General features: G+C 45.8%; 1 protein-coding gene across 4 annotated transcripts; it reads right to left on the minus strand.

Moving 5' to 3' along the window:
• Positions 1-1289: 1289 nt before the first annotated feature.
• On the minus strand, positions 1290-21860 carry Nudt13 (nudix hydrolase 13). Of its 4 annotated transcripts, none has more exons than XR_015638158.1 (9): positions 21723-21860; positions 16289-16381; positions 11608-11747; positions 10084-10218; positions 8678-8784; positions 6444-6569; positions 5626-5737; positions 4807-4992; positions 1290-2751 (listed from the first exon to the last, which is right to left on the minus strand). XR_015638158.1 is itself a non-coding variant. In NM_001127636.1 (9 exon segments), coding segments are annotated over 8 exon segments (1059 nt in total). In that variant the 5' UTR covers positions 16372-16381; positions 21723-21793; the 3' UTR covers positions 1290-2550.
• Positions 21861-25126: the final 3266 nt, after the last annotated feature.

Here is a 25126-nt window from a genome sequence, read left to right on the forward strand (position 1 = left end):
CAACATTTTAGAATTTTAATTAACATAAAATGCTAAAAATAGATAAACAGCAAAAAAGTGAACAATCCTTATAGTTTGCTTTGAAATTTAGTTCCCACATTAGGTAGGATCCTGACCCTGCTTTATTATGAGAAGAGGCCTTTCCCACAATGCATTGATGTATGTTAATTATGAGAAGAGGCCTTTCCCACAATGCATTGATGTATGTTAATTACATCTTCGTTGATTGCTTTAGACAGGGTTTCTCTGTGTCACCCTGACTGTCCTGGAACTAGCTCTGTAGACCAGGCTGGCCTTGAACTCACAGAGATCCACTTGCTTCTGCCTCCCAGTGCTGGGATTAAAGGTGTGTCACTATCACTGCCGTGCTAGAGAGTGGGTCACTTTTCTATTCCCGTTACCCAAGCTAACTGACCTCGAGCCAGAGTCCCTCAGGTGACAAGTACATCTGTGAGAAGCTTTTGCCTGTTTTTGCTAATTGGCAATTAGCCACGCTATCCGGAGTACTTCTCTAATCCGTTGTTGTGTGCGTGTGCATGTTCACATGTGCATGTACATGTGGGTGGACATGCACCCCATGCCTACTTCTCTGCCATTTTCAGTATCCTAGCGTATCTGCAGATGACCTTGGTCTGTAGCAAGGCCCCTCTGCCCAGCTTGTGCGGGGAAAACAAAGTTCAGTGAAATCGCTCCTATTAGCGTCCCCCATCTTTTAAAAATCGTTTTTTAAAAGCAGATTTATCAAGAAGCAAACAGCCAGCCAGGAGCCAGAGCACTCCTCTTTGTGCCCGTGACTTCACCCCGGGAATGGATGGGCTCAGACACACCCCCTTCACAGCATGGACAGATGGCAGTGCACACAGACCCTGCAGGACGTGAGGAAATCTTGTCCCCTCTCCCAAGTGACTTTCTCTACCTGTGTGTCATCAAGGTGAAGGTAGGCAGGCTTCCAGAGCAGGCCCTGCACTTCTACCATTGAAGGGCTCTGCACAGAGGCACTGAGGTTGTCCCAGAAGTGACCTTTCGGGGTCAAAAGGAAATTCAGAGTTTCGACCTGGTCACTTCACTTCCGCCTGGTGCTGTAGAGCCCTGTGTAAGCCGACATCACTGGGTCTTTTGTCTTTCAGCCATCAGTTGGTGCCCCAGCCATGCTTCCCAACAGACCCTCTGCACATTTTCCCAGTGGCGTCACCCTGGGAATCTAAACTGTCACACACAAAGGTCTTTTCCCATCCCCGCCCCATTCCCTCTTTCTAAAGTTTGGGTCATAGAATAGGAAAAAGTCTGAATAAAGGCATGAAGATTTATTTTCCTCAGAGAAACGTCTCCCTTACAGTGCAAGATACAGATGACACAGGGGTCTGGGATACAGGCCAGCGACAGGCTGCCTATGCCTGAGGTCCGAGTTCAGTCTCTAGCACCATGGGAGGGGATGAGGGCTTCAGACTTAGTGCTTGCTTGTCCTCACTGACCCTCACTGAAGCCGTGCCCTCGGCGTGCAAGGACTCCAGCGCTGTTTCATGTGTAGTTTTTCCCTGGGTCACAAGCGGAGCAAGTAAAAGAGAAGAAAAGACAGCATAGTCTTAAATCGTCATCGTGCGCCCTTCCGGGTTTTGGCTTCTTCAAAAGAACACTCTGAGGAAGACCTTTGCTCCCACTTTCCTCATCCCTTCAGAGCTTAAAAATAAACAAAACCATAACTCTTGGGCTGAGGATACACCTCCATAGTAGGTCATGTCTCTACCGAGCATGTAGCCCTAGCTTGATCTGCAGCAACGACTACTAAAGTCATTAACTGCCACATACGAGAATGTGTCTACAGGCGCTGGAAAGATGGCTGCTCTTCCAGAAGATCCAGGTTTGGTTCCCAGCACCCACTGGGCAGCTCACCACAGCCTAACTTCAGTTCACCCTCTTCTGGCCTCCGCAGGAACTAATGCAAGTTGTGCAGAGACATACCAGCAGGCAAACACTTAGGCAAATAATAATAAAATAAACATTTAAAAAGTACATCTACACATGAATTCGAAAGCATGTAAAATGCTATTTTTCTGTGAGGATGTTAGCAACTCAAATGTGAGTTGAGAATTGTGAATATTTGGCAGCAAGAGCTTATCCTGGGACGTTTAGCAGTTCCTGTAAACGCAACACCAACCAGCCCAGGCCAGAGGGTGTTTGTCCCCACAGCCTTGGAGAAAACAGCTACACCCAGACACCAGCATCAGCACCTTCCCTCAGCTCTTCACAGAGCGTCCCATCGGTCAACCCTCCTCCCTGCAGTGTCTGGGTTGTTCTTAAGTGACAGTGTCTAGTGTGTTGCCTGGGTTGTTGGGGCAAAAGCGATGATGCTCTTGCCTCCGTCTCCATAGTAGCTGGGACAAGCTGACGCTTTTGGTGAGCCATTAGAAGGCACCTCTTGTGGTAGAACTTCTGCCCCGAGGCTGTCCTGGAGTCCGTGGCAGCTTTTGTCACCTCCTTTTGCAGTTCATCCCCAGAGCCCCTGCGGCAATGCCGGGAAGGGAGGGATCCAGATTCCAGGCTGCATCTGAGCTAAGCAGCTAGGGAAGAGCGGCTCTGCTTCTCCACCCACTCCTTAATCATGTGGTGGGCGACAGCTAACTTGGGAGGCAGCATCAGCGGGGAAGCCTCTCTCTGCTGCTGAGCAAATGAGCCCTTTCTCCTCAGGGCTGTGGCCACCTCATCCAGACTGAACCATGCGGCTGCCTCTAGTTCCTTCAAGTTCACTTGGATCTGAAAGGCAAGGAAGGGGTGTAGGGTGGGGTAAAATGTAAAACACTAAGGCCAAAGTGAGAGAACTCACGAGGACTAAGCAGCCGCAGAAGGTAACACCTGGGGCCAATGGTTAGGTTAAAATTAGTTCTAGATAACGTTCGGAAACAACAGAGAATTGAATGTATTTTGAAATAGTTCTTTAAAAAAATGGTAAAATTTTAAAAATCCTATTCGTATAATAGCTCTAAAGAAGATAAGTTTAAAAATCCTATTTATACAATAGTTATGAACTTTTTTAGAAATCCCACTTGTCCGAGGCTGATCGTGCTTGTTAAGCCTGGACTCAGTCCCCAGTGCCCACACGCATACAGTCCTAAAGCAGCACAGGCACTAAGGTATGGAGTGGCAAGTCATGAGTAAGTGTGTCTGCATCGAGTGTATTACCCTTTCAATTAAAAAGGAGCTGCGGGGTCAGCGGGATGGCCCAGTGGGCAAAGGCATTGCTGCCAGCTGAGCTCGGCCCCCAGGACGCACACGACCAAAGGAGAGAACAGGCTCCTGCAGCAGTCCAGGTAAGTCCGCACCAAATACAGAGAGCGTTTTTTAAGAATCGCCATTCATACAAATGCTACTCTCTTTAGAGGATAAAGGTTAATGATAACTAAAAGCAAGAAGCAAAGTAAACACAGACTGTCCCAGGAAGTGGAAGCAGATTAGAGAGCCCATAAAAATCGGAGAACAGAGCAGGCAAACTGTAGGCAGGGCCTCCAGTGACTTCCATCTGCCAGACATGCCACAGACAACCAAGGCGAATTTAGGTACGACATCAAAGTCCCTGTCAACCAGAGGTTCCTATAGTTTTATATCACTAGTCCCCAATGTCCACAACTCCTTGGGCAAGAACAGCCCCAAACAGTGAAGTGAGGTATGTGCGCTCTGTCTCACGCAGTGAGTGCACACAGTAAGGAACTGCTAAGAACTGAAGGAGAAAAATACATCCCAGCACACATGGCGTTGGCACATGGACACATGCGGAAGAGTGAAACTGCACCCTTTGTACCAAAACCCACAGAAGATGGATTAAAACCTACATGCACATGTAGGAGCTGACATAAACCTCTTAGAGGAAACTACAGCTACGTCAATCAGCTGGCCTGGAACCCCTGGATTTTCCTTCCTCTGCTTCCCAAGTACCAAGGTAACTGGTATTTGTTACTCTGGCTGGCACTACTAAATTTTTTAAATGAAGGGAATTGTATATTTATAATAAGGTGATGGGCTGGAAGTCATGCTAAGTAGAATAAACCTATGCAAATTCTCTGCGGCAGGGGAACTCTAAAATGGTCAGACACCAAGGGTGCAGTGCCTGTTCCCAAGGCCTGGAAGGAGGGATTGGGGAAGTAGCGAACAAAGGATACAAGGTTTCAATAGTAAGTTTTGGAGGCCTATACACCATTCACAGTTAGCAACATTGCCTTAAATACATTAAACTACTGCTTATGTTAAATGTTCTTAGCACAGAGGTAACATGGGGGGAGGGTACAGAAAGCAGTGGATACGCTTAAGCCACTAACAGTAATGACTGATGGAAGGGTTCAGCTAGTAATGACTTATCAATGGTTCCTGATACACGCTTATCTCCAAACTCTGCAGGTCACGTGCATTAGATGTCTAAAACAACAAAACAGGGTGTGTGTAGTCTAGACTGCTCCCAAAGTATCCTCCTGCCTCCACCTCCCAAGTCTTGGGGCTGTGAGTGGGTAGGGACAGGATGGTGCTGAAGACTGAACCCCTGGCTTTGTTTGTTATTCTAGCACTCTACCAACCCAGCTGCACCCCGAGTCCATTGACAATCTGTGTTCCTTATACTTCCACAAAGCAGCTAGCGGAAGCTGTTTCACAACTGATAGATAATGGCGGTTATCGCATCCTCAAAGGCAAATTCCTTCAGGACAGTGATTACCTTCTCTATTGCCACATAACCCAGACATCACTTCTCAAGACAAGTGCTCAGAAAGGACAGGCTGCCGGACAAAGGGGACACGGCAGGACAAGGGAAAGTGAAGACTTTACCTCGGTGTGCCCTGGTTTCACGGTCGCGTGACAGGCGATCATGAGGGAGCTGTTGGGAAAGGGCCAGTGCTGGGACGCGGAGTACTGGATGTTTTCCACTTCCAGGCCCACCTCTTCCGCAACCTCTCGGTGGACAGCCTCTTCCACCCTTTCACCTGCAAACGCTCAGATTAATTCCAGACAGCCCTGGAGCAGGAAAATCGTATGTCATCTATCTGCATCCTTAGCTCACGCCCCTGGGAGCATCCCAAGTCTTAGTTCCCAACGCTAGGAATCAGACCCTGAGTATAGCAAGTGGTCAGGCCTAGCGGGTTAGTTACAATGCAGGGGAGTGTGGCGATGAGTGAGGTTACTGCTGCCCTCGGCTGTGTGACTGCCACTCTTTACCCTCGGTAGACTTCCCCCGGGAACTAAAGGAGAAAACACTGTGAGGGAAACTGGAAGGAAGCTTGGAGTTCTAATTATCCCCGTGTGGGGTGAAAGACTCGGAGGAGTACGCTAATGTCTGCAGCTTGTTCATCAGAAAAAGAAGAAGGGCCGACGGCAGGGCAGACAGACAGACAGACAGACAGACGCACACAGTGTATTGAAGTGCACACAGGATGGAGGCAGTGGGTGTGGGAGCATTGAGTGTGTAATTCCTGCAGCTATGCTGCATGGGTGAAAATGTGCCTGCCTCCTGTTGTGTAGGAAAACTACACATAACTCCAGGACGCTTTTCTGGGACACGAGAGTGGCGGATGCTAGTGACTCTAAGCATGGTGGCAATAGGTGTTTTATCTCCCAGCGTCACGGCAGCTCCTCCCCTAAACTCCTTACCTATGTCACAGAAACCTGCCAGGGCAGAGTATAATCCCCTGGGAAAGGAGCTCTGGCGGGCGAGCAGGCATCGGGCCCCATCCGACACCAGCGTGATCACTACGGGGGCCATCTAGGACAAAAGAGCGCAGGTTGAGATGCTGGCGCTTTGGGGCCTAGGGGGGAACAGGAACAGACAATTGTGGGGGCCTTCTGAGCACACAGGCTTCCTTCCCCAGGACAGAGGAGGCCTTCTCGGACCACTGTCCCCAGTTTTCTACTTCTTTTCTCTTTGTTTTACATAGCAAATTCTAGGAGGGCCAGGGTGACATATAGACCCTCTTTCAATAAGCAAAGAGAAAAATAATGAGATTAATTTTATTTATTTATTTATTTATTTATTTATTTATTTATTTATTTATTTATTTGCAGTCAAGGTCTCTCTACATAGCCCTGATTGTCCCGGAACTCACTATAGAGACCAGGGTGCCCTCAAACTCACGGAGACCCTTCTGCCTCAGTGTTGACCACAGTGCCTGGCTGTTTATTTTTTTACTTTAAATGTGTGAATGCTTTGCCTGCGTGTGCATACCTGGTACCTGAGGAGGGCAGAAGAGGGCGTTGGATCCCCTGGAACTGGAGTTACAGAGGATTGCAAGCTGCCATGTGGTTGCTAGGAATCAAACCCCCAGAAGAGCAGCCAGTGCTCTTAACTGCTGAGCTGGCTCTCCAGTCCCTTGTTTTGTTTTGTTTCTATGAGAACACCTCATGCAGCTCAGGCTGCCCTTCACCCCCCAAGGACTGGGATTTCGGGTTTGTTCCACCCCCATTGTCCCCACCTGTGGATAATAGATGATGTTATTGGAGGGACACACTCGCTTGCTGCCCGCCATGTTCTTCTGGGTGGGCTGCCCACTTTTGCTGCAGAACTGATGGCCGTCATGCCAGCGGAGAAGAGCTTGAGCCTGCAGACAGGAAGGTGGGTCTGGCTTTAGAGACTGGTACCTAACACAGTTCGTGGGGGACTCTTTCGCTAGCTCACTTTGGAAAAGAAGTTGTTGAATTGTGTTTTTAATGGGGCCGGAGGCAGTGGGGCATGTGCCAAGGTGCATGGATGGGTCAGGAGAGTCCGCAGAGTTGGTTTTCCCTTCTGCCTTTACAGACCATCTCAGGTCACTAGGCTTGTACCATAAGCATCTTTCCCTGCTGAGCCATCTCACCCGTCCTGGCTCACCTACTTCAAGTGGCTCTAAACTGTAAAATAAGGAAACCATCTAAATATATTTTGCTAGCTCAAAAATCTAAAAGGAAGCATATTTTATGGGTTTTTTAAAAAATGTTTTGCAGTACTGGGAACTACATCTTCACATACAGTAGGAGGTAATCTACTGAGCTATATACCTAGCCTGAACAGGACTTTGAAATGTGTTATGAATTGTTTAAGACGTGATATACAAAAAACATACACATAAATAAAATATATATAATATGTACACACAAAATACAATGTAACATAAAACAAAATAGGCAGAAACATGACCCAATGCAAAAAGGAAACATTTCAATTTCCAATATAAACATTTCTATTATATTTATTCCTCAATGAAGTTATGATTTTTTAAAATGGTGTGTGTGTGTGTGTGTGTGTGTGTGTGTGTGTGTGTGTGTCGGTCACAGGAAAACTTTGGTTCCCAGTTCCTGCCTTCCACATTGGTGACGGTCTCCATGACTTTGCTGTGCAGTGTGCTCCATGTTAGTGGCCTCTGAACCTTCAGCCATCCCGGCCTCTGCCTCCCATCTTGCCATAGGGCTGCTGGATTCCAGAGGCACAGCACAGCATATGGCTTTTATGTGGGTCCCAGGATGGAACCCAGTCAGGTTTGTACAGCGTGCTTTTACCCACTGAGCCTTCGCACAACTTAAGTTGTCATTTTTCTTTTGTCAACTAAAAGAAGTCTTAGGGTTTCTGTTTAACTTAGAACAGGCGATCAAGCACCCCAGCATCCAGGTGTGGTGGTGCCTGTGACCCCAGCACTGTGGCAATGGAGGACTCAAGGCTCCTCACTATACAGTAAGTTGCAGGCCTGGCTTTAAAATTAAAACAAAGCAATGCAAAATGAGCCACTAAAGGCTGGCACGATGGTAAGTCTTGTTAATGTGGCAGGATTTAGAATCTCCATGGAAACAACTCATGGGGAACTCCATGGAAACACTATGTGGGAAAGGTTATCTAGATTAGTTTAACTGAGCTGAGGAGACCCACTCGAATTGTATCTAAGACCATTTCAGGGGCTGGGGTCCTGCACAGAATAAAAAGAGATAAAACCCTGCTTCAGAAAAGAATTTAAAAGTCAACAATAAAAATAAAATAACAAGGGGCTGGGGATTTAGCTCAGTGGTAGAGCGCTTACCTAGGAAGCGCAAGGCCCTGGGTTCGGTCCCCAGCTCCGAAAAAAAGAACCAAATAAAATAAAATAAAATAAAATAACAATTGAAATCTAAAGCTGTGAGATCAAGTTATTAAAGCGATATAAAATATAACATGCTGTGTATATGATAATGTGTATGCTGTTATGAGGTTGCCTGGAGGGATGGCTGAGTGGTTAAGAGTGCATACGGCTCTTGCAGAGGACTGGAGTTCGGTTCCCAGCACCTAGCACTTCTAATTGGCCGTTCAGAATCACTCATAACGAGCCCCTGCAGACACCTACACTCATATGCACATAGCTGCACTCAGGCATACAGACACACACGATTAAAAATAAAACCCTTTAGCAAGGCCCTGGGTTCGGTCCCCAGCTCCGAAAAAAAAAAAAACCAAAAATAAATAAATAAATAAATAAAACCCTTTAAAAACACTCAGGAGACTAACAAACTGTTGCCATGTTCTTAGGAGTCAAGCCTTCACGGCAGCCTTGCTGAAAGTAAAGCAGGGAACGAGCTTTCCCAGTACACTGCTGCCCTCTGTGATCCGTGCGAAACCCTGTGTCACCCCAAGCTCTCAGGCACACGTGCCCTTGCCCACGCACACCGCATCACTCTGCTTCCCACAGAACTGAGAAACTGGAACTACCGTGAACAGCAAGGAGGAGTCCACCGAGTTCAGCTGGAGAAGAGCCTGCCTCAGCTTGACGAAAGAACCTCCGAGCTCTGCCTCCATTTCAGATTTCGGCAAAGAGGCTAAAAGGTTAGAAAAGAGAATGTAACTGAAGCGACATCCGGCTGTGCCCCTGTGCCGGCCATCGGTCAGAGCACTGCTCCCAAAACTTGCCCAAGAGACTCATCTAAGGACCCGAGCTTCTACCTGTGGGGGGCGGGGGGAGGGGGAGGATGCCCCACAGAGTGTGTTGTATGCAATAGGTGCTCTGGGTCCCCAAACCTAGATTTTGGAAGAGTGAAGACAGTTTAAACAAGTACGGGGTGACTCTCGGATTAGTGTGGGAAACCCTGTAGCACAGGATTTCTCACGATCCTATTTAGAGAGGCCAAGCTGCCGGAGCGGCCATACTCCCTGTGGAAGATAATCTGGGGGTGGGGAGGTCTAACTCATCCACCATCACATTTACACCCCAGACACTGAAGAGAGAAGGTGCGCACGGTAGGATCCATGAACCAAGGTCAACCAACTCTGAGTGCAGGGCTGAGGACCCAGAACTACTCCATGGTAACATTGTTATAAAAAACGATACCACGGTTTTGTTTGTTTTTGGGATAGAGCGCTGTGTAGCCAGCCCGGCCTCAGGCTCTGTGTAGCTAAGGATGATCCCCGTCCGGTCCTCTCCCCCCCCCCCCCAGTTGGGAACCGAACCCAGGGCCTTGCTTGCTAGGCAAGCGCTCTACCACTGAGCTAAATCCCCAACCTCGCTAAGGATGATCTTGAACTTCTGATTTCCTGTTTTGCTTTTAAAGTCCTAGGACTGCAGTGGCGGGCTACCCTGCCAAGCTTTCGCTCTGGTTTCTTGTTGCTGTTCTGGGTTTCTTGTTTTGTTTTGCTTTGTCTTTTTTTGAGAGAAGACTCACTATGTAGACTGAAGTGGCCTAGAATTCACAACTATTTGGCCTCGATCTCTTCCTAGTACTGGGATTACATATTGCCACACTCAGTTTTGAAGACATGAATTTTAAAATATTCATTAACTAGTTGTGATATAAAATGTATAAATGTATGGGGAATAAAATAAGCAAGTGTGTCCCCACCATTTGGAAGGAAATCATCGCGATGCCCTTGATTTTCAGCCAAGTAATGAGGTGCACGTCTGAGGCAGCAGGGCTGGATTTGAGGCCAGCTTGAGCTACAAGAGCAACTTACTATCGGACACTTGATAGTGATGATGCCGAAAAACACTGTCTTTACATCCTATTTAAAGAGGAAAGCTGATAATGTGTCTGCAAGGGTAAAATTTCCCTTGAAACGATATCACACAAGACCCTAACGTCTGGGAGCAGCGGGGAGGTACCTGTCAGGGAAGCAGCACATACCTCGGACAGAGGAGGCACTCTTCAGACCCAGATCCAAAGCAAACCATGCTTCCTGCTCGTTGGAGCATCCAACCAGCACTGAATCTTCTATTCTTTGCGAATCCTGTCCGAACTTACCCAGCAGCCCTTCCAACTCTAAACAACAAGACCAGGGAGAGAAAAGGTGAGATCTTAGTGGCACCATGGTGTGAGACCCACAGGAAGTACTTCTGCTTAGAGTACACAGTTGCTCCCTCAGCATCCGCTGGGGTCTGTTACAGAATAGCACATACCAACCATTGCCTGTTCTCAAATCCCTTATGTGAAACAAGGCAGTGTTTGGCAACACTTTAAATAGTTCTTGGTTGGTGAAAGTATCAAGTAACAGTGCAACTATGTATCCAACTGCTTTACACTGTTTAGGGAATACTGACAAGGATTGGTAAATCGGTATTTACCCTTAACTGGATGGTTGCAGGACTTCTTTTCCCTGCTACTGAGATTGAATCTAGGAGCCTCAAGTGGAGCTCTGAGTAAGAATGGGCCTCGTGGGCACCTACGTTTGATAGTTTGATAATTGGTCTCCGGTTAGTAGAACTGCTTGGGCAGGGGGCGTGGCCTTGTTGGAGGAGGCATTGTTACTGCATGGGGAGCAGGGTATGCAGTAGAGCTTTGAGGTCTCAAACGCCCACGCTGTTTCCAGGGTCTTCTCTGCCTGCTCTCTCAGCTACTTCTCCAGTGCCATGCCTGTCTGCTTGCTGCCATGTTTCCTGCCACAGTGCTCTCATCCCTCTGACACGGTACTCCCAAATACATTCCTTTTTCTGTAAGTTAGCTTGGGCATGTGTTTCATCACAGCAACAGAAAAGCAACCAAGACCCTCATGTGAGCTGGTCAAGTGTTCTCTACTGACTGCCCTCCACAGCCGTCAGGCTTCTCAATCCACACTGGAATCTCAAAAGCAAAACCTCCAAACCCAGAGGCTTGCATCACTAGATACATGTACGGAAAGGGGTCTTGGAAAGTAACTTGTATTCCATTTTGACCTTAGCAGAATCAAGTTAGGATGCAAATCTCAAACTATGTAACTGCAGTTCCCTGAGGCTAGAAATCGGTAGCCTAAGGCAAGGCTGGGTAAAGCTTCTATGAAGACACTAAGTATTTAGAGTATATCACGTAGTCAGCTGTGACTACTCAAGTCCTATTGTAGAACACAAGCAGCTGGACACAGTATGTCCGGAAGGAGTGTGGCTCTGTTACAATGCAGTTTTATTGACAGAATGGGCAGCAGGCCTGTCCCATTGGAACAGCAGCTCCATGGACCTCTGTTTTAAGGCGCTCATGGTTCATATCACCACTAAGAATATCCAGCAATTCAAGTTCATAAAATGAGTTATCAATTAGCAGACACGGCCATGTAATCTTGAGACTAAAGATCTGTTTGAAAAATCTGAACTGTAAAGGATGATTTTTGTGGAACTCCCTGAATCCCACATCACTGGTGGCCGAAGCGTCACCTACTCCACTGGTGCACTTTGACCTCACCTGCTCGGCTAAGCCGGGGCACCAGGTATCGATGTCCTGATTCCTGAAGCAAAGGGTCCAGGTCATGAAAGAGGTAGAACAGCCCTGTCTGCTGGGCCTTCCTGCAGGCCTCGTCGTCTTCCTTCAACTCAAATAAGTATCTGCATTTGGGAAATGAGTCATTGAGGGACCATGGTTAGCCTAGTGTGGTGACTCAGCAGGTAGAAGGTGCTTGTCGTCCACCTGAGGACCTGAGTTTAGTCTCCAGATTCCTCATGGTGGAAGGAGGGACAGACCAGCCCCCTCATGTGATTTTCCAACCTCTACACATATGCCAGGACATATTCAGATAGAACCCAAGTTAAATAAACAAGCAAACATAAGTAAATCACACTTGGTTGTTTATCTGTCATTCATCTGGGGACATTCTTCTTAACTCTCCTGCAGTCTTATGTATGTATATGTGTGTGTATGTATATATGTGTGTATGCATGTGTGTATGCATGTGTGTATGCATGCATGTATGAATGTGTATATATGCATGTATGTGTGCATATGTATGTATGCATGTGTATATGTATGTGTGTGTAGATATGCATGCATGTATGTATGCATGTACATTTGTATTACAGAACTGGGACCTGAACCCAGGGACATGGACATGCTAGACAAGCTCTCTAACGCTGAGCTATGTGCTCAGTTCTTTTTCACCTTTTATCACTAAGTTGCCCTGGCTGCTCTTGAACTCACTCTGTAGTCCAGAAAGACCTTGAATTAATCCTCCTGCCTCAGCTTCTAGTGTATCCATGACTATGGGACTGTGCCATCACGCCAAGCTCCATTCATTTATTTTCATCCCAGTTTGCTCCCAAGCTGAAGTGGCTACAGGCAAGTGACTCTGCTCTCTCCATCCTGCTCTCCCGTCCATCCCTGTGTGTCGTGGCACCATTTGTCTCCCCAACCCGACTGTGACCTGTGCAAGCACAGGGTCCGCCATGCTTGGCTTTTCAGCTCTGTAATTAGTGTAATGAATATTATGCTTAGCTCAATGTGTATCTATTGACTTGAACTTCAAGGGCCATAAATACCGAATTAAACCTTAACGGACTTGGCCAGTGTTACACAGTGAGGCGAGCGTTTGCAGGCAGTGGACTGAAAGGAAAATGAGCACGATGATAAAAATCTTAGCACAGCAGGGCCACAGATTGGAGTGGGCCGTGCTGCCTGCCTCGGAGCGCAAACACCGCACTTTTAGGGGTTTTCACTAAGTCTAGGGAAGACAAGGCACACACCTGACACTAGTGTACCCTTGATCAGACAAGAACTCCCTCAGCTTCTTAAGTGTATCATGGAGGCCATTGAGAAAGCCCATTCTTGACTGATCGAATTCATTGTGATAATAGTTTCAGTAGGCAAGATAAAAATGTGGACGAAGAAAACTTTCTGGACTGGGCATGGTCTTTACATGATCTGTACACATCTTTAATCCCAGTACTTGGGAGGCAGAGGCAGTAGATCTCTGGGAGTTCTGGAACATTGAGGGCTATGTAGAGAGACACTAAGGAGGAGGAGGAAGAGGAGAAGGGGCAGGGGGAGGGGAAGAGGAGGAAGAAGAAGAGGAGGAGGAAGAAGAGGAGGAGGAAGAGGAGGAAGAAGAGGAGGAGGAAGAGGAGGAAGAAGAGGAGGAGGAAGAAGAGGAGGAAGAAGAGGAGGAGGAAGAGGAGGAAGAGGAGGAAGAGGAGGAAGAGGAGGAGGAAGAGGAGGAAGAAGAGGAGGAGGAGGAGGAAGAGGAGGAAGAAGAGGAGGAGGAGGAAGAGGAGGAGGAAGAGGAGGAAGAAGAAGAAGAAGAAGAAGAAGAAGAAGAAGAAGAAGAAGAAGAAGAAGAAGAAGAAGAAAGGAAAGGAAGAAGAAAGAAGAAAAAAAGAATTATTGGTTTCTCAAAAAGACATAATAATGAATCAAGTTCTAGGCTTCTCAAATAGCTTCATTTAGGGTGGTAGGAGTCTGTCCACCAGCTTTACAAACTGAATCAGAGTCTTTAGAAACCACTAGTGGCTAAATGTGCATTATCTTGGGGGCTTACTTATTAACTTTTTTTCGTACTTGTTAAAACCCTAAACCAAACTAAGGATGCATCTCGGTGATAGAAGGCTTGCCTTGCATGTGAAAGGTCCTGAGTTTGATCCCTGTACGGAAGGACAAAAAATTGAGGCCTAAAACAGACTCTCAAGTTTATGCTATATTTTGATATGTGGGAAACATAAGATCTAGAAACATCTGTAAAAGCAGCAGGCGGAGTCGTCACAACATGAAAATATCTCATTACTGGTAAGAGGAGCCTCAGTGAGCTCTTTAAAAACAGAGACAAAAGAAAACCGATTATTTTAGGACTTGTGACATTTTAAAACTTATCTGAAGCGACTGTCGCCTCCTGGGGTCAAGAGTCAATATATGTCAAAGGAGAGACAAGTGTCCCCCCAAATTTACCAAATACAAACGATAGAAACTGCTGCCTTCACAGACAGAGCAGGGCAGCCATTGCTATGCCCTGCTTACCCTCAAACGCAAATCCCTCACGTGAAGGTTCAGCCTTACTAGATTGGGGAGACCCAAAAGTTCATACACTCCTCTAAGGAAAGGACTCATTCAGTTTTTCCCTAGTACCACGGAAGCCACCATACTGACTGCCAAGGCTGAAAGGAGTTCTTTTAAAGTTCCATCTGACTTCTTAAAAGAATAAAATAACAATCCCCAGCTCCGAAAAAAAGAACCAAAAAAAAAAGAATAAAATAAAAAGTCATTCTTTTAAAAAAAATAAGAAAATACTATAATTACTATTAATTTTTTTTAAAAGGCAAACCATCAGTAATCCCACTAATCAGAGAAAATCCCCATTTGGGGTTTTGGAGTCATCTGAAGAGTATTCTGTATCAATACACATGGAAAAGAGTACAAGTATACAGGGAATAATACGTGGGCGGACAGAGAACCAATCACATCCACGTGTTTGTAGCCTTTTGTTATTGTTGCTATCCCTTTAAAGATGTATCTGTCTTTATTGATGTGAATGTTTGCTTAGCCTGCCTGTACATGTGTATCATGTGGACTCCTGGTGCCTCTGGAACCAGAAGAGGGTGTGGGGTGCCACGCAGGTGCTGGGAACTGAATCTGGGTCCCTGCAGGAGAGCAGGTGCCCCTAACTACTGAGTCTTTGCCCCACCCACTTCTACCTTTCCCTAAAGTCTTTCTCTTTTGAGAAAGAGAAGGTCCTGGAGTCATCCTTGCTATTTCAGGAAGCAAAACTACATTATTCAATATAGTTTTAAACTGTGTTTGATAAAAATCCCACTAAACCGGCCTGCTATAACAGCTCCCTTCCTGTGCATGCATCTAATATTTCAATGCTGTCATTCCTGAAGCACCGTTTCATGCCACCAGATGCCACAAAGGAAAGTCCAAGTCTTAGCTGGGTGGAGGATACACACAGGCAGTGTTGTATACTTGAGAGGTTGGTGCTGGCGCAGAGGAACAAGTGTTCAAGCCACTCTGAGCTGCACAATAAGACCCTGCCTCAAAAGACAGATAGGAGATGCGGAGAAGACCCAGCCAGTAAGGTGCTTGCTAAACCAACGTGAAGACTGTATCTGTGGCACACAGAAAAGGCCGGGCAGGCTCCCAGGGCTACGGAGTTAGAGACAAGAGAATGCATGGGGCCTGCTGGCTCACCAGTCACGGAGCTGTCGGTTCTGTGTCCCCATCTCCAAAGATAAAAGTGGGGGACTAAAGAAATGGTTCTGTAGCTAAGCACACTAGCTGCTCATCCAGAGAACCTGGGTTCAGTTCATAGTATCCACATGGCAGCTCACAACCATTTACGTGAGTTCCAGAGAATCTAACTCCCTCTTTTGTGGATACTGCACAGACACAGTACACAAACACATGCAGGCCAAATACCCATGCACATAGAACTTAAGGAAAATAGTAAGGTGGAGAAGTGATTGAGGAAGACATCTGGTCAACCTCTGCTTCCTCTGCATATGCACATGGGTTGCCATAAATATATGCACACTCAGGAAAAATATACAGCCAAGCCCTGTCTCAAAAGAAAACTAACAACAACAACAACAACAACAACAACAACAACAACAACAACAAAGAACAGTCTCCTTTTTTTGGGAATGTTTAATGTAACCTGGGATGACCTCAAATTCTCTATGTAGCTAAGAAAGATCTTGAATTCCAGATCCTCCTCTCTCAGTCATCTAAATGCTGGGACCACAGGTGTGTACCACCACTCTTGGTCAAAAGGACAATGTCTTATTTGAGTAGAACTTGTAGTTAAGAGTATGAAATATTTACATATTTTTAAATTTAGTACCAAATCGCTTTCAATTGTAAATAATTTACAGTGAACATTATTTTGTGTAATTTTTAATCTCATACATTTATTCTTAATATGGAACTTTTAAAAAAAGATTTATTTATTTTATACAGTATATTCATATACTGTAGCTGTCTTCAGACACACCAGAAAAGGACATCAGATCCCATTACTGATGATTGTGAGCCACCATGTGGTTGTTGGGAATTGAACTCAGGACCTCTGGAAGAGCAGTCAGTGCTCTTAAATAGGTGAGCCCTCTCTCCAACCCATTTTAGTATTTAATAGGTTAAAAAAATAATCAGATTGGTCAGAACTCACCGTGCCTTAGTGACATAGGTTGACAGCAGCCTATAGCACCCAAAAGATTTCCTCCTGAAAAATGTTCCACAGTACAGAGACATTGTTGGGTTCCTAGAGAAAAATGGAAGGTTTTCATTTGGTTCACTTTTGGATTTTTGTTTTGATCCTAGTATGCACTTAAAATAATAAATCAACAAGAGAGTTATGGCTTAAGCCTGGACAGAATCACTTTGCAGTATCAGGAAAAAAGCAAAATAAAACAACAACAACAGCCACCAAACAAGACTCAGGCTTTGACTTTGGTTTTTAAGATGGTGTCTCATTATGTAGCCCTGGCTGGTCTCAGACCACCTGCCTCTATCTCCTGAGTGCTGTGAGTTTAGATGTGCAAAACCACCCCTGGCCTTCAATGCATTTCATCACTAAATGGATCTCAAATTCGCAGTGACAAGGCTTCTCTGTGTAGACCAACCAGGCTGACCTTGAACAGCCTCCATGGCCTGGGATCAAGGCCTGCGGCACCACACCCGGCTCCTGGGCTTACTTCCTAGCAGGAAGTTGGAACCTGTTCTGAGAGTCAGCTACTTAACTAGTAAGTTCTGAGAGTCAGCTACTTAACTAGTAAGTTCTGAGAGTCAGCTACTTAACATAAGTGGTTGCTTCCTCCTTCATACTGTGAGGCAGAGCAGGGCCGTGCCCGGGACAAAACAATATGCATAAGTGGAAACTATCCCTTCTAGCACTAAGCAACTCGCAGTGAATGTGGCTTCTCCATTGCCTGGAGGATTCCAGCCGAAAAGGCAGAGCCATTCGATGGAATAGCTTGGACCCTTGACTCACAAAGCTTCCCACCAACCAAAACTCTTTGTCCGATTGTTTGTAAGAAATGAACGTTGAACATATTGAGTATGGGTAGGAGTGGGGTCGTAGGGCTTCTACCATATTAAGAAGTTAAAAATAGCCGGATGGTGGTGTGGTGGTGACCGAGGAGCACGCCTTTAGTCCCAGCACTACAGAGCCAGAAGCAGGCAAACCTCTATGAGTTCAAGGTCAGCCTGGTCTACAGGGACAGCCAGGGCCACAGGGAGAAACCCTGTCTTGAAAAAACAGAAAGACCCTAAACATTTTTACTTGCTTATTTATTTTTACTTCGGTTCTGTGGGCCAAGTGCAGATGCAAGCCGTGTGGTCTACACCGAGCCCTACCCTGGTCTCCTGAACACTGAAACTTGTTATGGCAATGGCATTATCCTAATAGAATAAGTGACAATCCTGAGATGTGTTCAGACTCCTGAATCCAAGTCTGTCGTCCATGAAAAACAGCATTCCAGGCCGATGGGACAGCTCAGCATGGAATGGTCCACGCCACCAAGCCTGACAACCCAAGTTCGGTCCCCAGGACCCACAGGGTGGAAGTGAAGCCACTCCTACATGTTGTCTTTTGGCCTCCACAATGCACCATGGCATGCACACGTACACACAAAGTAAAGTGTAATGAAAAATTTAAAAATCCAACATCTCTTAGAGGATGAAGTAGGAGAAAACTCCTGTGGCTCAGTGGTTCTTCACCTGTGGGTCAGCGCCCCTGTGGGTAGTGGCACATCAGATATTTACATTACGATTCATAACATGAAATTACAGCTATGAAGCATCAGTGAAGTAATTTTATTGCTGGGGGTCACCACAACATGAGGAGCTGTGTAAAAGGGTCACAGTATTAGGAAAGTTGAGAACCACTGATATAGATTAAAAAAAAAAAAAATAAAGTCGTGGCCATTAGAAAAATCAGTTATGCAGATGCACAGGAATCCACATTGGTTTCTACTTTTGTAGTTTATCCTTTCTCTCAAAAAATTTGTTTTCAGAATTGTGTTTATCTGACTCTTTGTTTTTAGAAGCACGGGGATTGAACCCAAGGCCTCACACATCCTAATGCTACCATCCATATCCTAAGCGAGTGCTCTACCACTGAGCCACACCCCCAGCCCCAAGTTCCTTTTTAAATTATGCATCAGTGTGCTGACTTCCCCGTGCAAGGTAACTTCCACATGAGTGGTAAAAAACGTAAAGAAATTCCCCTGGGAAAGTTAGACCATTAGCACAGTTAAACGACCAACCACCTTTCAACTGTCCCCAAGGGAAGCACGCTTTGACACGAGCCTACGAAACGTTTATAGTTCAGGCCTGCTTCTTGGTTGCACAACTGTGAATCACTGATGACTAATCCTTGAATGGTTTTGCTTGCGATCTATGACCTAGGCAAGGGTAAGATATATTTAGCAAACGGGAATCAACAAAATACTAGGACTCACGTTACACCAGGTCATTCAACACGCGACAGTGTGCAGCGTGAATTGTGTTCACAGAAGGCAGGATGTACCACATGGGTTATGAAGCACTCTGAGATGGTGTTAGAAGGCGCGATTTTAGTAATATTATGTGTTTAAGCAATACTTCATAATAGTATGTGTTTAAGGTCAACTTTACTACCTCAAATATAACTCAGGAATTCCAATATTTTAAGGTTAATTTAGGAAAAGCCATTAATGTGTTAAACTTTCTTTTAATAAAAATTCTCCTTCTAAGAATTTATCCTAGGGAGGACAAATTTAAGAATGTTAATAAAAAAAAAATTACAGGGGCTGGAGCTGACTCAGCATTTGAAGGCGCTGGCTGCTCTTCCGGGGGATCTGCTCTGTTCCCAGAACCACGTGCCAACTAACTCCAGTCTCATAGGATTCCATGCTTGCTTCTGGCCTCTGCAGGCCTCAGGCACACACGTGGTACATAGACATGCACGGATACACACAAAATAATTAAATAAATTACGACAATGGGAGCCAGCAAGGGGGCTCAGCCACTAAAAGCACTCGAGACACAAGCCTGACAACCTGAGTTTGCCTCCTGGCACCCATGGTGGAAGGAGAGAACTACTGACTCCCTGAGGCTGTCTACCGGCCTCCAGCTCGAGGATGTAGCTCAGTTGTAGACTGCTCGCCTAATAAACATGAGGCCCAAGGTTTAATCTTCAGCAACCACCTCCCCCATTATGATTAAACAGAAAAATAAATAGCTTCTAAATTTAGAGTGATCTGTGTCGTAGCAGGAAGGAGTATTCATATCATATTATTAGATGAGAAATGTCTGTGAGGCAGTGGGGAGATGTTAGTCAAAGGGCACACAGTTTCACTTGGACAGGAAATGTAAGTTCTGTAGATCTGGAGCACTGATGGTCACCACATACACTTGGAAGACACTTGAAAACCACTCAAAGATCTTAAATGCGCTCACTGCAACGAACAACTATAAATATGTAAGGTGACAGATAATACTAGCTTGATTTATTTAATAAGATATGCAAATACCAAAATACTGTGCTGTATTATATATATATATATATATATATATATATATATATATATATATATATATAATCAATTTACTGTTACTATTGTTGCTTTTTAAGATGAGTGTGGCCTAGAACTCACAACGTAGCCTAGGCAGGCCTTGAACTAGAGGCAATCCTCCTGTATCAGCACCTACATGCTGGGATAGCACACGCCTGGCACCATACCCAGCTTTATTTGACAATTATATATTCAGTTAGACAGGTGGAAAAGGCAAGGGATATCTGATTGGTCACCATTACCTAATTCATTTATAATTAAGAGAACAGGTAGACATTCCAGGGTACATGAGTTAATTTTTGTTTTGTTTTGCTTGTTTGTTATTTTTGAGATTGAATCTTTGCTTTGGTGGCCTTGAACTCATGGCATCCTCCTGCCTCCGACTCTGAGATTACAAGTGTACAGCTCTCTGCTCCTCTGGAGTTATGTGGATTCGTTACTGTTGGGTTGTGTGTTTGTTTTCTGGTTTTGAGAGGGCTCAAACCACTGATCTTCCTTCTGCCCACCGAATGCTGGGACTGTAGCTAGGCATTTATATTTTCAAATGACTAGAAGTACACAGACTATAGACAGTGGCTAGGAGAAAGAGATGAGGAGGAGGAGGGTTGAGAGGGACACATGCAATCAAACTGTTCGTTTGTACTCTTGTGTGTGTGTGTGTGTGTGTGTATGTGTGTGTGTGTGTATGATGCATGTGTGATTGATGCCTAAGTATATGACTGCATGTGCATGTGTATGATGTGTGTGTGTGTGTGTGTGTGTGTGTGTGTGTGTGTGGTTCGTGAGGGAGGCTGTAGGCACACACATGCCACAGGATATGTGTACAGGTCAGACGTGTTGGTCCTCATCCTCCACCTTATGTTGAGACAGGATATGTCTGTTGTTCATCACTGTGTGCATCAGGCTGGTGAGCTTCCAGAGAGTTACAGATGAGTCCTAGTGCACCCCACTTTCCATGGGGGGCACCAAACTCAGCAAGCGCTTTACCTGCTGAGCCACCTTGGCAGCCCTGACTAAACTTTACCATTTGTTTTTATGATTTTGGATTTCATTTATTTATTTATTTTTGAGACAAGGTCTCACTCTGTAACCCAGCCTGGGCTCAGACTCACAGTGACTGTTTCGCCTCAGCAGAAGAGATTATAGGCGATCTTTAAAATTTTAAACACATGCATGTATTCTTTTCAAAATACAATAATGTATAACAAAACCAGGAGTTTCGGGGACTAACGGCCTGAGGAAGTTATTTCTAGGCTACTGGAATTCCTCTGGTGAGGTTACTGGGTCCTGGGAACTGGGCTGTAACTACTCACTACTCTTGTGTGGCCCACTGTATGTATTTCTTGGCCAGTATCTGCTACCAAATTAATTTAAGCCAACTGTTGATTATCAAGGCCTGAAGACTGGGCAGTTTGTCAAACAGCACCCCCATATAAACTCGCCGCCCCTGATGTAGCCGGGTGTGTGTGTACAAAGAATTATAGATGAGATGAAGGGTAACATTGTTTTACTCAAAACTAATTTTTATGCCAAGGCAGGATCCTTATGAACTAACAGCTTCTGTGACACCCAGACCCACATTTCTCATCCTATTCATCTTTCCAGGAGGAGAGACTTATAAGGCATAAAGTGTGACCGTGGGTTCATCCTGAGTCTTCACGGGTGCTCAGGGAGCATCCACTGTGGACTTCTGATGGGCTGGCAACGCTGGAAGCTGATGAGCCGCCGTGATGCAGACTTCACGGTCTCTGTGCCCTGGTTTATACGAAAAGCTTTATGGTTTACTTCTAAAAGATCCCACCACCACTTAAAAACTCAAGAGAAAAGGTGAGATACTGGAAAATTCCATTTTTAAATAGCTCTTCAAAAACATATCGGAAAATACTCAGAGGTATTCAATGTCAAGTGCAAAATGGTCCGGTTTCTCGAGATTAGAAAGAATTAAGTTAAAACTGTCAAACTCTGGAGCCGAGAGCGCCTGCCGAGTTTTGTTTATGGCTCCTTACTGCATCCTGGTTGCACTTAGGTTTCGTTTCCTGTACTCACTCTGAGTTCTTTTCGAGGTGCCTTCTGAGCCCCAATGGTCTGCAAACCCCTGGAAACTCCAAATGTTCAAGTTCAAATGGTTTCTCTTTTTCCTTCCCGGTGAGACTGTGCTTTTGTCACTCCTCCCAGAATCCTCCTAAAGCTGCACTCTGGGAAATGTAATTCAATTGCTACAGTGCGACAATAACTATAAACGGCGCCCGGGGGTTGGTGGTGGGAAATGGGCCACACTTCCCATCATTCTCCGAGAGCTTACCGATGCACTCTGGGAATTGTAGTTTAATTTTCAGGCAGGGAGCCGTGACCTTGGGCTGCAAAGCTAACCTTGGCTGCCAGAGCTTATAGTGAAAACCAACACAATCAAATAGCTTTCACAGTTTCCAGATCTTCTGGGATAGAGGTGTTATTTAGATGTCGCTTAGCTGAATTGGTGAGCTCCAGGTTCAGTGGGAGACCCTGCCTCAATAAACAGAGGGGAAAGCCATGGAGGAAGACATTCCATGTCAACGTCACCCTCTACATCCACACACTTGAATGTGCACCCCATGGACACACATGTGCCATGAACATGAACACACACACACACACACACACACACACACACACACACACACACGAGCAAGAAAAAAAAACTAACTGTGTGTGTGTCAAACTCAGGACTCTGGAAGAGAAGCCAGTGCTCTTAACCACTGCGCTATTTCCCTAATTCCTCAAAATGCAATTAATGAGCACAAAAATATTTTTGGATCTTTTAAAAGTACAGAATACAGAAAACATGTATCCGTATGTAAGTCAAATCCTATGGGAGGAAACAAAATGAATAAATATAGACCTGATTGTAAGTGCTGGGGACGGAAATGAAAGCATGTGAAGAGGAAGAATGGCCTTGCTGTCTAATGTAGGACGGTTAGCCTCATTGTTAAGGTAACATCTGAGGGAAGAGCTTGATGGAGCTGACAGGGATAGACATATTAGGACTTACGGGGAGACTCGTAGATGGAATAAAATCAGCTCATGCAAAGGCCCTGGGGTGGAGATGTGCCTGGCGCGTTTAAGGAAAGACTAGGACTGGGGCTGGAGAAATGGCACAATGGTTCAGAGCCCTGACTGTCTTCTGGCCTCTGTGGGCACTGCTCAATTGTGGCACACAGTATGCATGCAGACCAGACGCCCATAACACATAGGAATAAGAGGTAAAATACAGAAAGCTAGGACAGATCATTGGAGATGAGGTCACATAATGGACAAGCATTATTAGACCACAGAAAGCCTCATGAGAGCTACGCTCTTATAAACCATTATAGTGTTCTGGCATAGAATGTCCCCAAAGGGCTTACATGGAACAAGAGAACATTTTAAAAGAACCATTGTAGGGGACAAGGTTACTAAATCCTGAATATAGAAAAAGGAGAGCAAACCTAGGTAACTGGCTAGCCATTTTGTTTTTAATGGTGAGAGGAACAGGTGAGTGTGTGTGTGTCTGTATGTCTGTGTGTGTGTGTATCTCTCTCTCTGTGTATAGCGTATGTGTGTATCTGTGTGTGTAGTGTGTCTGTGTGTCTGTGTGTGTGGTGTGTCTGTGTGTCTGTGTGTGTGGTGTGTCTGTGTGCGTGTGGTGTGTCTGTGTGTGGGTATGTGTCTGTGTGTGTATAGTGTGTGTTTGTGTGTATAGTGTGTGTGTGTATAAGCCATTGGACAGCCTTGGGCATCATTCCTCAGGCACTGGCCATGTGGGTTTTTGAGACAAGATCTCTCAGCCTGAAACTCTCCAAGTAGCCGTCAAACCCCAGGGATCTGCCTGTCTCTTCCTCCTCAGCGCTGGGATTATAAATGCTGGCCACTGTGCCCAGCTTTTTCCATCAAGGATGCAAAATGGAACCTCAGAGATGGTTCACCAGGTAAAAGATTTTAAATCCCCAGAACCCACGTGGTGGGAGGAGAGAACCTACTCCTTAAGTTGTCCTCTGACCTCCACATCAGCGCCATGGCTCACACACTAAATAAGTTAATTAAAGTAAAAAATAGATAGATGGCATCTGAGGAATAATACCCAAGGCTGAACTTTGACCTCCTCATGCACACATGTTCATGCAAGCACACGTACACACACACACAAAGTTGGCACCAATAAAGCTTTTTATTTATGTTACTTCATTTTTTTTCTTTTTTTTTTTCTCTATTCTTTTTTTCGGAGCTGGGGACCGAACCCAGGACCTTGAGCTTGCTAGGCAAGTGCTCTACCACTGAGCTAAATCCCCAACCCTATGTTACTTCATTTTATGCTCTGAACATACTCACAACCCTAAGGCACACAGGGCCAAGATCTTGACCCTTATTTTGACAAACAAGGAAACCGCGGCAATTGAAGACGTCTCCCAAGGCTGTGCAGCTAATGAAGCCCCTATGTTCTGCTCTCTCCACTGGACCACACTGTCTTTAAAGCCACAGCCAGCAAGAGTTGCTCTCTCTGCAGTGCCTTTTATCTTGGGGGGGGGGGAGGGCCGAGATTATTACAGGGCGGAGCTGCAGCATGCCCCGCTCCTTCCCTGTTGCCGGGGTATCATTCTCAAACAAACAGCACCCTAGAAGTAATTCATCGAAATGCACAGAAGTCCCGTGATCTAGTTTTTATTCTCAAAGGGAAAAAGAAAAATTCTGGGTTCTTAGTAACTGTGGAGACTCAAGGGAAACCATACACAGGGAAGTGCTGGGGCCATTTTCCACCGAGCCAGCAGGCTCAACCTGTCCAGACACACAGCGGGTGTCTCTGGCCAATTATGTAGCATTCTGTGCTCAGCCCACTTATCAGATCCCACCACCAAGCAAACAGTAGCCAGGCCAGCACCATCTCAGCCAAAGCAAACATCCCGCCCGGCTGGAGGTTTAGCGTGTTGCCCTATCATGGCTTCTTCCCAGCACTCATTACTGTGAATTTGTGACTACGAGGAGGGCTCAGGGACACACAGACAGCTTTAACCCCTGCCAAGGGCACCAGCAGACAAGAACACATCCCCCACAGGGGCGTTCGTCATCCATGGCATTGAATCTGACCTTCCACTGCCAAGCATGGGTTTTACATCTAAGGAAGTAAGGTTAGCTCCTTCCTGGGGGCCCCTTAATGCTCCCATTTGGAAGTATTTCCATCCAGAAAGGTCCCGTGGAGAGTCCCCATAGCCACAGTCCCCCCTGCCAAGGGCTCCTAGCCATTCCCTGAAACCCCCAACTCTAGTTTGGGTTCTGGGGCCCTTCCTGAGGTCAGGAGACTGCTCAGGGGATTAGGAGAGACAAGACTTCAATCCAAGGGCTCTCTCTGCCATTTGTGGCGTTGATCAGGCCATACTACAATACGATTCTCTCAGTGTCTGTCACAGACAGCACCTGCCCTCACTTGGTTAGTGAAACTC

Source organism: Rattus norvegicus, chromosome 15 (genome assembly GCF_021556685.1).
Source record: "Rattus norvegicus strain SHRSP/BbbUtx chromosome 15, alternate assembly SHRSP_T2T, whole genome shotgun sequence".
In the NCBI taxonomy this organism is placed as follows: domain Eukaryota; kingdom Metazoa; phylum Chordata; class Mammalia; order Rodentia; family Muridae; genus Rattus; species Rattus norvegicus.

What these genes read in the sequence shown, in the direction of transcription:
- Nudt13 (XM_087586545.1), bottom strand. Translation starts at nt 8,764, where the DNA reads ATGGAGGCAGAGCTCGGAGGTTCTTTCGTCAAGCTGAGGCAGGCTCTT. An exon ending in ACTCCTCCTTGCTGTTCACG is followed by an intron (nt 6,570 to 8,677) that starts GTAGTTCCAGTT and finishes TCCTGTCTGCAG; the next exon opens with GCTCAAGCTCTTCTCCGCTG. An exon ending in TGAAACCAGGGCACACCGAG is followed by an intron (nt 2,752 to 4,806) that starts GTAAAGTCTTCA and finishes CTTGCCTTTCAG; the next exon opens with ATCCAAGTGAACTTGAAGGA.